The sequence below is a fragment of the Haemaphysalis longicornis genome, unplaced genomic scaffold (genome assembly GCF_048455015.1).
Source record: "Haemaphysalis longicornis isolate Haplotype H1 unplaced genomic scaffold, Haemaphysalis longicornis Haplotype H1 scaffold_1, whole genome shotgun sequence".
NCBI classification, from domain to species: Eukaryota; Metazoa; Arthropoda; class Arachnida; order Ixodida; family Ixodidae; genus Haemaphysalis; species Haemaphysalis longicornis.
The window spans coordinates 412,539,670-412,550,938 of record NW_027526203.1 but is presented as its reverse complement, the minus strand read 5'-3'; the positions used below and the strand labels follow the sequence as shown (position 1 = coordinate 412,550,938).

At 49.3% G+C, this 11,269-nt stretch overlaps 1 protein-coding gene across 1 annotated transcript in view; it reads left to right on the top strand.

Annotated features, from left to right (window-relative positions):
- The first annotated feature begins 14 nt into the window (after positions 1 to 14).
- Tp53inp (Tumor protein p53 inducible nuclear protein) overlaps positions 15 to 11,269 on the top strand; it is a 15,716-nt gene continuing 4,461 nt past the window's right edge. The window contains 4 exon segments of the mRNA XM_077687023.1: positions 15 to 558; positions 7,232 to 7,395; positions 7,627 to 7,762; positions 7,865 to 8,094. Coding sequence (XP_077543149.1) covers positions 7,278 to 7,395; positions 7,627 to 7,762; positions 7,865 to 8,094 — 484 coding nt within the window. The 5' untranslated portion in view covers positions 15 to 558; positions 7,232 to 7,277.

Here is an 11,269-nt window from a genome sequence, read left to right as displayed (position 1 = left end):
AGTTAGTTCTACTTTATAAGTTAATAATGCATATTTATATAAACTATTCAAACGCCATTATTAATTATACCGCTAACAATTCTTTTATTAATATTACGTCACGTCCGTCCAAAAAACTTGCACTTCCGGTGAACGCGTTTTTATGTGAGTTGTTCTTTTCTTCCGCTTCTCCTCCCTCTTTCTCCGTTCTCTTTCTCCGCTCGTTGCTCTCTCCATTTCCCGTTCTCGCAGACGCGTTTTTGCCGCCATAAGTGAGCTTCAGGGAACGTGCGTCATCACGTGACCTGCGATCAGCTGGTCTACGCTGATTGGTTGCCCAGGGCACTGCCAGCCAATCGGCGTATCCCCCCTTGACAACTGTCGAGCCCTCGGCAACAACAACAGCAACAAAAGTTGCCTCAGCTGTATGCTCTCTGCGTTTGGGTCGCTAGCTCGCTCTAAAGCTTTGTTGTGGCATCGACTAGCGTTATTTTACCAGTTCTAAATGCATTGATGCATAGTAACTTCTGCTGACCACGACCATCCTCGGCCAAAACCAGCGACACGACTTTGACAAAGGTGAGCCTATGTAATTTGTATACAACCGCTCGACGCTGACCGCTGCAATTGCTTGGGTCATCCGAAGGTCCACCTTTTGTAATACTCATTCGTGTGTTTTAACCTTATGCACACATTTGTAGCTTTTTACTGTGTTTACGCAGGGCAGCGGTATTAATTCGGTTCTGAAGTTCCGCGCTTTTGAAATGAGCTGAGAAATTGGGTTTTCATGGATGTGGTGAGATGCTAGACGCGATGCTCCAACGCGACGTTTTGTCTGCTGTTCGCTCGTTTGTGGGGAAGGCTGCTTTTGTTCAATCAGTGCCGGAGTGCACTCGGCTGCTTGTCTCGCGGAGCGGAATGCACTTCCAGTGCCTCTGCTGGCGCGAGAGCTCCGCGCGGAGAATCCAGTGGATGACTAGCCCTGCTGGAGAAGCGCGGCTGCTGTGGGGGGGAAGAAGGGGGTTCCGGGGCGTTCCCTGCTCTTGTGGTGTCCGCGCAGCCAGCCTTGGCGAGCGTGCCGTCGAGGGCTTCGTGCTCCTCGCGAACGGGGGCATGCTGGCCTACTCGGCGCGTTGTACGTAAGTACGTACGCCTGCGCGATTCTCCGACGAGACGCTCCATCGGCCGCCGAGGCCTTGGCGTCGCAGATAATTGCTCTTGCGTGCGAGATCCTGGCACTTGTGCACCGAGGACCCAATGGATTGTAACCGCCGCGTTTCATGCAGCACTGCCACTTCACTGCAGAGCGGTTTCGCAGTTTTCGGAAGCGTCTCTCTCCACCTTATCGACGCTTTGGTCTTGAATCGCGGACGCTGTGCCTGTACGCACGCCACATATGAAAACGAGAGGGAGAGCGGGTTCTCCGTTAATGGCTTTCGCTCAATCGGGCCGGTTACGTCACTGCCGCTCGTTGCTTGGCTATCGCGAGTTATTTCGGAGAATGCAGGCCACCCGCGCCACTTTCGTCCGCCTATTTTGGGAAGCCAACATGCCAGTTCTGTTTGTGCGAGCCGTGTTCTCCCTCGACTTTGCATGACAGTCGCAAGGTCGGCAGAGAGCACCGCGGACGCCGTAGCAACTGGCCCATGTAGCGCGTTTTCATGTAGCGCGGCGTCCCCCGCATCGTCGTACCGCCTTGCTGCGTGAAACACCGTGCGAAATCGATTAATCTTAAATGAACGCTATGTTTCATGTTTCATAGGAAGCACTTGCCCAGCACGAGTGCCAATTATGTCTGAATTGGCCTTTATCACAGCGTATTTTGCTGTGCCTGTGCTGTGATTATTTAGTACATACAAGGTATCTGTGTTTCGCTTCACTTGCTGTGCGCCCCGCGTTCAGGTGCCAATTAAGTGGGAAGCGCTGTCGGCGCCCCACACAGAACCTGCGTTACGATTCCCCTGTTGATTTGCTTTCTGCCGATGCAAGCGAACTGTTTAGTTCTTAATCTTGCCTTCAAATATGATTGTTCGATATTCGAAACATAGCTGTCAGAGTTACTGAGCATTGAAGGCAGATGTACGTACGTACGTACTGTAATACCATAGGCGTTTCTCTGTACTATCGCCCGTGAGCGCCTAGGGTCCTTCGGCTGGATAGGGTCGGTGTTCCTCGCAAAATAAAAAGATGTGGATAGGAAATCCACGTAGGGTTTCGTGTGTTTAGTAGCCCGTGCTGCATTTTGTCTTTTGCATGCTGAATTTCGCCAAATAGAGAGAGCGAGAGAAATGGTGCGTTAAAGGACCCCTGGGTATGGATGATGATCGTCGTAATGCTGGGCGCGTGTGACGAAATGAGGGACGTCCTGCATACCTGGCAGATTCGCCGCGATGGCATTAGGGATATCTGTCAGGGGGCATTAGAAGTAACACAATTGAATATTTTACATGCATGTTTAACTTAGTTACAACAGAGCAGGTTGTAACTATGCCGTCCAAACTACTAACAACCTACACCGCCGGTCACTTGCTAAATCTTCAACTTGGCTGACGCCGCACTTTTCGGGAAGTTTTGTCGCGGCTAACGATGTCCGCCTCTGCGACACTTCGCCGCAAGAACGTGACCGAGGGTTATCCGACATGGATGGTCGGAACAGGCTTCGATTTCTTCCGCTCTGCTGAACTACCTCTCGCATTCAGCGCTGCTGGAATATTGACCTGTTCAATTTCTGCGCACGGCCGAGTACGCTTTTTAATCTCCTCGCTGATAACGATATGTCACATAGTGCATTGCATTGTCAGGTAGCTCCGGCGCAATGAGGCCATACTTGGAAAAAGATTTAGCAAGACACGGGTAGTTTTCGGAAGGTATTTGTTTTGCTCGTACAATCGCACAAAACCATCAAAATTCGGGTGTCTCCCGGATAATTCGGGAAACCTGGCAGGTATGTCCGACTCCTGAGATAAGTTTGGGGGTTTGGGGCCCGTGGTTTTTCGTATACTTACTGGGCGAAGTCAAGGACAGACGCGTTTCATCCCCGTTGACTTCTAGGGGCGGGGCGAAGACTAGTCTGCACCACGTAACAGCCGTACATTCTTCTCCTCATGAACCCTTTACTAATTTCCCGAGAAAATCTTTGTTCGTGCCCAGATCTACTCAGTTTCATGTAGTGCCTGTCATCTGTAGCGCCCAAAATCACGTCATACTCTAGCCCATTGGTTTGGCCGTAAAGGAAATCAGTTGACGCCGGCCCCTGCACGCCTAGTTGAGCAGCGTTCGATGAGCGTCCGCTCGCGGCACCTCTCGGGCCTTACGCCTGATGCGCTTGACCGCTTCCGGCTGGCCGCAGGACATGTTTCCCAAGCGGGGCTCCTCTGGACTTGCTTGGGGTGACGTGTCCTGACCTTGGAGCGGGGCAGATTGCCAAATGAGACTGGGGCCGCTGTGCTTATTTTGCCCACAGGCGCTGCTCTTGCGAGACCACTGCAGGCGGCGCCCTCGACGCGCGCCCTTCGTCTTGGCATTGCTCGTCGTCTTGGCATTGCCTTCGCCCAGGGCCTGATATGCAGGGCGGCGGAGGCGGCAGCCGTACTACGGGGTTTGGTGGGGCGTCCACTCCTTTCACCCTGGCGCAACTTTCGACGCTCTGGGCTCATTTTCAGTACTGTGCAAACACGGGCGTATCTGCTTTCGTAAACCTCCGCGAGTCGGGTGCAAGCAGCCAAGAAAATCGGACTACGAAGCCTGAATTTAAGACGCCCGGGCGCATCGTCCGCTTGTTCTCTCTCGCCGTACTGGTTCTGTTCAGGCAAGATGGGGTTCGAGGCGTCGCCTTTCCGCAGGGGTCTACCACGAGAGGTGGTACTCCCTCTGAGTGGGAGTGGGTGACCCCTCGGGCGTGCCAAGCGGGTCATGCGAGCGACACATTAATATAACGCGCGCCTCTGGCCCAGAGCCAAACAAGTGAAGCGAAAGGCGTGCGATCGTCGCGAGGCTATGCTGGCGATTCTTCCCGAGCGACTGCTCATAAAAGATGCGCTCAGAAAAACGCGGACGCTGATTAAATCGGCGTTTGGCGATTCGACGTCGCGTGGACGATGTCAACGCGTCGTGCAGGATGGAATGTTTTTGTGAAAAGCGACGGGCAGGCCCGGAGTGCATTCGACGGGTGGCTGGCTGCATTTGTGGGAAGTGGCGGGTCGTCGACCGTGACGCCGAGCGCGCCCCTCGCCGAGGCCTCCGATCGTCCGCTGTCACGCGGTCTGGTCGGATGACGTCGCTTGCGTGCCCGCGTCGCGAGGCGCCACCACTGGCTGGGCACGTGCGACGCGGAGAGCCAGCTCGTGACTGCCTTCCTTGCGGCTGCTGGGTCGGTTCACGTTGGATCATGCCCACATCAGCGCGGACAAGGCAGGACGGTGCCCTCGCTCCTGGTCCTGCCTTGTTCCCGCTGCAATTTTTTATTCGTTTCGTTAATCATAGTCAGTTACATCAAATATGACATTCCGTTCATGTTGGCAGGACGATCGTACTCGCGCATATCCGTATGATTTTTGCATTGTTGGGGAGGGAATCCGCGCGCGCTGTAGCAACGCCACCTAGAGAAAGATGGGGAACGTGTTGACGTCAGAAACATTGTGCTTGAGAAGCCAGGTAGCGTTCCGCGAACTATGCCAAGAACTGTGCCGTGTTCTCGAGGTGCAGTCGCGCGTCGCGAAGGTTGCGGAACTCAGTACTGTTGTTGCGGCACTTGTTTTGAAGCAGTATGCCCCGTTGGATCTGCTAAACGCCGTGTCAAGGGACCGTGCGCGATTGAGCCACAGCGGTGATAGAAATAGCCGTGGCTAGCCGGGCGCCCGCGTCTCCGCCCGCCTGCTATCTTGTTGCTAAACGCGCACCGACGTATGTACACAACATTCCACCAACATACAGGCCACATATTTGCGCGATCCCAATTAACAGTGCTCCTTCAGTCATAATTTTGGCAGTTCGCTAATAGAAGAAATATGTATTTTATTTTTTGCGTGAAAGACTCACTAAAATGAAGACAACTCATAGTCCGTGGTACAGAATAATAAAAATTTGTTTAAGATGTCCGGCCTTGAGCGGGAAAAATTTTTTCTCTGAATTATACGCAAGTTGCTGGAAATTTTGCTTTCTTTTTTTTTTGTTTTTGTTTTTTACCAGCTTTGTCATAAAGGTTGCAATTCTTTTAATAGCCTTGCACAAAAGCATGCTTGTTATGTTTGTCATTGCTTTAAATTTTGAAGGCTACAGAATAAATGTGCATGTGAAGTGTGGTGAAAGCCTCAAAATGTGGCAGCACCTCCCTAAAATTGCAACCATATGCAGCTAGCAGTAGCAGTCTCAGAAAAACCCATGTAATTCATCCGTTAATTAAACTTTCACCCTACGGCTGATTGTGTGTGTGGGCAAATGTTTTAAAGGCTGAGAATCACAAACTTATTAATTTTATCACCGCATCAGAATGTGCACGCAGAAAGTCAAAAACTTTCGTGCCATGACAGAATGCACATGCAGCAGCATTAAGGGGGCACATAGTGTCACTAATTAGTGACACTAGGGGCACACTGGTATTAAACCAAAAAAGTTTATTTTTACAGTTATGATAAGGAAAATTGGGGGACGTATGTAGGTCTTCATTCTGATTGTAGATATGAAATTTGTTTTTTGTGTAAAACGAATACATTCAACATTATTTGGATTTCTGTATTTGATTTTTTGACAGTTTTTGTAACAAAACTACTGGTGGGGTGCAGCTGAACAAGGTACCAGTGAACTGTGCACAAATCAAGGAGTGCAATAAGACTGACAGTATTATTGTATCTGGTCTGCAGCAGAAGTTACGACCGTTTGAAGTTTGGGCCTGGAACGTGGGAACCAGAAAAACCGGTTTTGCCTTCCCAGGCCCAAACTTCAAACGGTCGTAACTTCTGCTTCAGACCAGATACAATGATACTGTCAGTCTTATTGCACTCCTTGATTTGTGCACAGTTCACTGGTACCTTGTTCAGCTGCACCCCACCAGTAGTTTTGTTACAAAAACTGTCAAAAAATCAAATACAGAAATCCAAATAATGTTGAATGTATTCGCTTTACACAAAAAACAAATTTCATATCTACAATCAGAATGAAGACCTACATACGCCCCCCAATTTTCCTTATCATAACTGTAAAAATAAAGTTTTTGATCAAAGACCCGTGTGCCCCTTAAAGAGGCAGTGCAGTTGTATTTGCCTTGTGCAGCCTGCTGAAAAAGAGCTGGGGTGATCGAGTGTGCCGGATATGTAGACATTGACAAAAAAAATGTGGGTCCACAAAATAAAAACCCACATGTGAATTGTCAAGGAGCACTCGGGAATAGCGCACTCATCTTGTTCTGTTCATTCATCCTGGTATTCTGAGTCCCTCCTCCACTCGAGCCTCCAGTGGAGGAGATCCGTGAAATCGGTTTTCCCTTGCGTAAGCATTGCGGAATCCTCCCCGCAGCCTAGTGGAGGGAGCAAATGGAGTGGAGGAGGGACTCAGAATACGGCCCTCAGTGTTGATCTACCACTTAGCTTCCACACATTACTCCTCATTATTATATTGGATTGTATCTGAGGCACTGAGAACCACCAGGGGAAGTTTTCAACATGGTGTTCGAGCATTGCCACATGCCTAGCAATCCCTGTGGTCTCATGATCCTTGCACAACACCACATAACATTGATCTGTGATGTCTCTGCGTTTGTTCCCTCCCTCTCTGTGCATCTTCTTCCCCAGCAAGGCCAAGACATTCATGCCCCTTCAGGCAGCAAAGTCATCCTGTCTCCCTCTCCTGGTGTAGTTTGTCATTCCAAAAATGCTGGCAGTAAAGGTTGCACAGATTGTCACAGTGATTAGTCCTTTGAATATTACCAGAACCTTGCATATTGTAATGTGCTAGCACCTGATGTAACTGTGCTGCCCATGTTTGAGAATGTCATGCAAGGACTGAATCAAAATGGTCATTTGCTCCACCCAAAATGCTTTCTTGCAAATTGGTTGTTTATTTAGACATCCTGTAACTTAAAGTGCCCATATTTCACTTGCAGTTGAGAGGGAAAAAAATAACCCCAGTCAGTAAAAGCCAGGGCTCCCTCCTGTGGCAGCAGAATTGGTGATTCTTAAAAGGTGCTTCTTAAAACTTCGTTAGTACAGTAACAGTAGAACCACTTTAATTGAGCTGTTTTCTTTTTTTTTCCCTTCAGGCACAGCTTGGACGAGTAATCAAGAAACAGCGAGCATTGTTGAGTCATGCTGAGTGGCATCGCCAGCTACTTCCTCAATGCCCCGCCTACTCCGACAGCAGAGGACGATGTCGACTACCGAACCATGGAGGCCGAAGATGACTGGCTGCTCGTCGATGTTGCAGGTGATTTGGCTGTCTGATACAAGTCGGAGTTATTAAAAACGTTATCAGGGCACTCTGAGAGGGATCAGTGGCAGCAAGAGGCGCCAATATGTCGGGAGAGGTAGCCTCAGTCCCTGGCTCCTTCTCCAGGTGCAACCAGGGGATTAGAAGCACGCACAAAGAGGGCCCGAGTAGCCTTGTTTGCGTAGGTGCACCAGGGAGCCCCCCTCCTCCCCACGATGCCCTTTGCAGATGGGGACAGCCCGCAGGCAGCGGCCCCGTGTGAACGACCCAGCAGCCTTCCCACCACCTTGCACGTGGCGGCAGTGGTGGACTCCCCCCAGGAGGCCACGCCCCCGTCGAGCCCCTGTCCCATGGACGGCAGCTGGTGAGGCGCTTTGCTTTGCCCCAGCGGTGCATGAGAGCAGGCAGAGGAGGACGGGGGTGGGGGTGGGGGCAGCCCCGGCTGAGGCGGTGTGTGTGGACGCAGGTATGTGACACCCCCGCCGTGCTTTGTGGCACGGCGGCCAGTGCACTTGGAGACGTCCCCTCTGGAGAACCTGCTCATTGAGCACCCGAGCATGAGTGTGTATGGACCGCCGCCGTGCCTGCGGGGCGCTCCACTGACTCCCCCGCCTTCCCCACCACCCAGCGCTGCCCCCCTGCCGGCAAACCGGGCCCTGCCGGGGCCCAGGCCGGCCGCCCTGGCTGCCAGAGTCGGTGAGTGGCCGCCACGCTTCTTTTCCTTCTTTCTTCCTTCCCTCTGCACTTCTTCGCATGGGGGGGATGGAAAGCGCTCGGGCCGAATGGGCTGGCGTCTAGTATTCACTGGCTCTGAAGGTTGTTCTACTGTCAGGTCTGGCACCATAACAAGCTGCGTTTTTTTTTTTTTTTTTTTGTTGCTGTTGTTGTTGTTCTTAAAATTTGAACTTAATACCTGGCTCCACTGATGGCTATAATAACTAACTGTGCCTAAAATATACAGCCAGGTATATGTTTGGGCCTTAGTTTTGGGTTTTAATAGCATTTTCATTCATTGGGGGAAAGGGGAGGGGGGAGCTAGTTCAGCCACTGTTTTGAACATTGTACGCAGGAGAAATTGGCACTTCCGTGACTACTGTGCAGAAATTCTGGCTGTATTTTCATGAGCAAAAAAATACCAAGTAGCAACTGCAAGACCTCTTGTTGTGCAAAAAAAATGCACAAATAATGTTTGTCAAAGCAGCGGTAACAGCATGAAAACAAATCTTTTGATCTAACACCGTCTGCACAGACATATTTAAGCAAGACGTTGGCTTCCTACAATCTGGTGTGGACATATTTGTTCTGAAGTCTGTACTTGTGTTGCACTTTCTTTGAGCATGCACAGGCACAAGTCATGTCCAAGCATATTTCTGTAAGATGTAAATTAAATAAACAGAATTTCAGAATTGTGAAGTTACTCTGCAATTGTAACTTTGGTCCAGAGCCATGGCTCTCAAGTAGGTGCCAGGGGTCCGGAGAGCCTTGACAAAAGCTTTCTAGTTCATTTTCCTTTTTCCTTTTTTTTCCCCCGCTTTCCGCCAAACCTTGCCAGCAACACAAAGAGGTGGCTTTGCTGCAAGCCACATACATTTTCTTTTAAGGGACTATGAAGACAAAATACGAGCTTGTTTTATTTTAAAGAACTAGCTTTTTTCCAGCTTCAAGAGACATGTTTTTCACCACGAAGTTACGCAATATTGACAACTTCAAAATTTTGCACTTCGCAGCGTCATTATTGACATTATTTGGAAAATGCTAAGAACAGAGTTATAAGCAAGTTAACTCCATTTTAACGTTTTATATACAATCTAATTGAACTATAGGCACACTACAATCGTGCAATCATGTTTCTTGCCGGTGATCTTTGTGGAAGCCTTCAATCGCGCAAACAAGTCCCTGTGATGTGGTAAGGGCAGGGTGAGAGAGTGGCTTGTGAGCCACCACTACCTCATCTGTTTTCTGTATTTATCCAGCTTAATTATTTGAAGTTTGTGTTAAAATTGACATGATAGTTATTGGGGCATAGCAGTATTTTGAATGAACCGAACCTGTGTTTTGCCTTTATGGTCCCTGTAACATTCATGTTTTGCGACTACAAATATTTCTGATGATGGCAAATTTCCAAGCAGGAACAAATTGGAATCCTAAACTTTGTTCATGGTGCAAATATATGGCAATACCAGGTTTTGCCCGGAGGAGTAATGTGACAACCACGCAATCGTGCAGTGAAGTTAATTGGCATTTATTGGCTGTACATTCACCTGCAATCAGTCCCCTTTCATTTTTGCTGTAATGTTGGGTTAAGTACTTGCAGGTTGTAGCATACAGTTATTGACTATTTACTGGAAGAATGAAGCATTTTAAAAAAGCACGCAACACTACCCCTGGCAGTTTTTGCTACCACGGATGTTTAATTGAAAATCAGTCATTTTTCTAGATTTCAGTCCTAGTTTTCATTGTGATCAAGAGGTAGAGTTATCTAGTGGCTAGCTATAAAATGTGCCTTTTCAGAATCATTTTCATATTCATTTTCAATACAAAACCATGATTTTTGACCCTAATTAGTGCCTCCGGAAATGTGAAAATGGCACATGGATATTGCTCACTGCTGCTTCCGAAAGAAAGCGTGCTGCTCTTCATTATGGTAGATCAGTATTTGATTTTGGCGATCAGGGTAACATCAGCAATTGGAAGATGACATTCACTCATCATATTTATGCTCTGGTACTACTTGCAATTCTAACCTATCCATGCCTGACTTCTTCAATAAAGGCTCTGAATGGCAGCGACAGGGTCTCAAATAAATTCAGAATGCGACCAGCTGTTCGGCTGCAAATTTTTTCTTACAACTCCGGGTATGCATTCAGGATTTCGCTTATCACGTCTATTTTTTGGATACAGCAATGAAGGTTCAAGTGGGGCTGGCTGGTGCATGCTGTTTGGGATAATTGTGCTAAGAAGCACAACAATGGGGACAACACAACGTGACCACACTACCGTAAAGTTCCGAGACAACGCCCTCCCCGAAACATGGCGCACCCCCCTTTAGGGGTGAAATATTGAATTTCCTAAAAGACTCCAAACATCGCCCATCCCATAAAATTGCGCTAGCTTCGACGCCTTCGAAAACCGGGGGAGCTTCCGCCACGAAAACCTCCTGCGGCCCGGAACACCGCCATTGTCTCGATTTTGAACAAAAGACACACAACCAGTCCGGCTCATTCACTTGATATCTCCACAGTTTTGGTTGGTGGTGCAGCCACTTTTTTTGTAGTTTTTCACACTTTACCCGAAAATTTGCCCATCCCGTATTTTTCACTTGATATCTCTGTAGTTTGTGTGGGCGTACTTTCGGAACTTTACGGTAATTTTTATTTTAGGGCGCAGTCCTTTGGTGCCCATTCGTGGGCTGAGGGGCGTTGCTGTTGGTGTCATTGAGCGAACGATGGCAAGTCCAAAGAGTGAAAGAAAGCAGAGGAGGAGACTGTCGAGAAATTGGGAGGGGATGGCGGTTTGCCGTGGCGGCATGAGACGCTTCTCTGAAAGTGTGTGTGTGTGGCGGGGGGGGGGGGGCAGTGTGCTGTGCCCACACAAGAAGCTCGACTGCGCGACACTTGGCGAAAATGTGAGGGGGGTGTGCGCGTGACGATAATGTGCGCTCGCTTCCTAAGACACAGTTCGCGATCCCTTCCTGAGACGCACTTCGCACCGCCAACACAGAGGCTCACCATAGCTTTTTGTTGAGAGAACCCATGAGTGAGTGCTGAACTGCGATTGAGGAAACCGGTCGTGCACTTTGTCAGCCGCTGCAGCTAAACGAGCTGCCAGAGCGGAGGCGCCGCACCGCTGACGCCAGAACCCCGGGTGATGT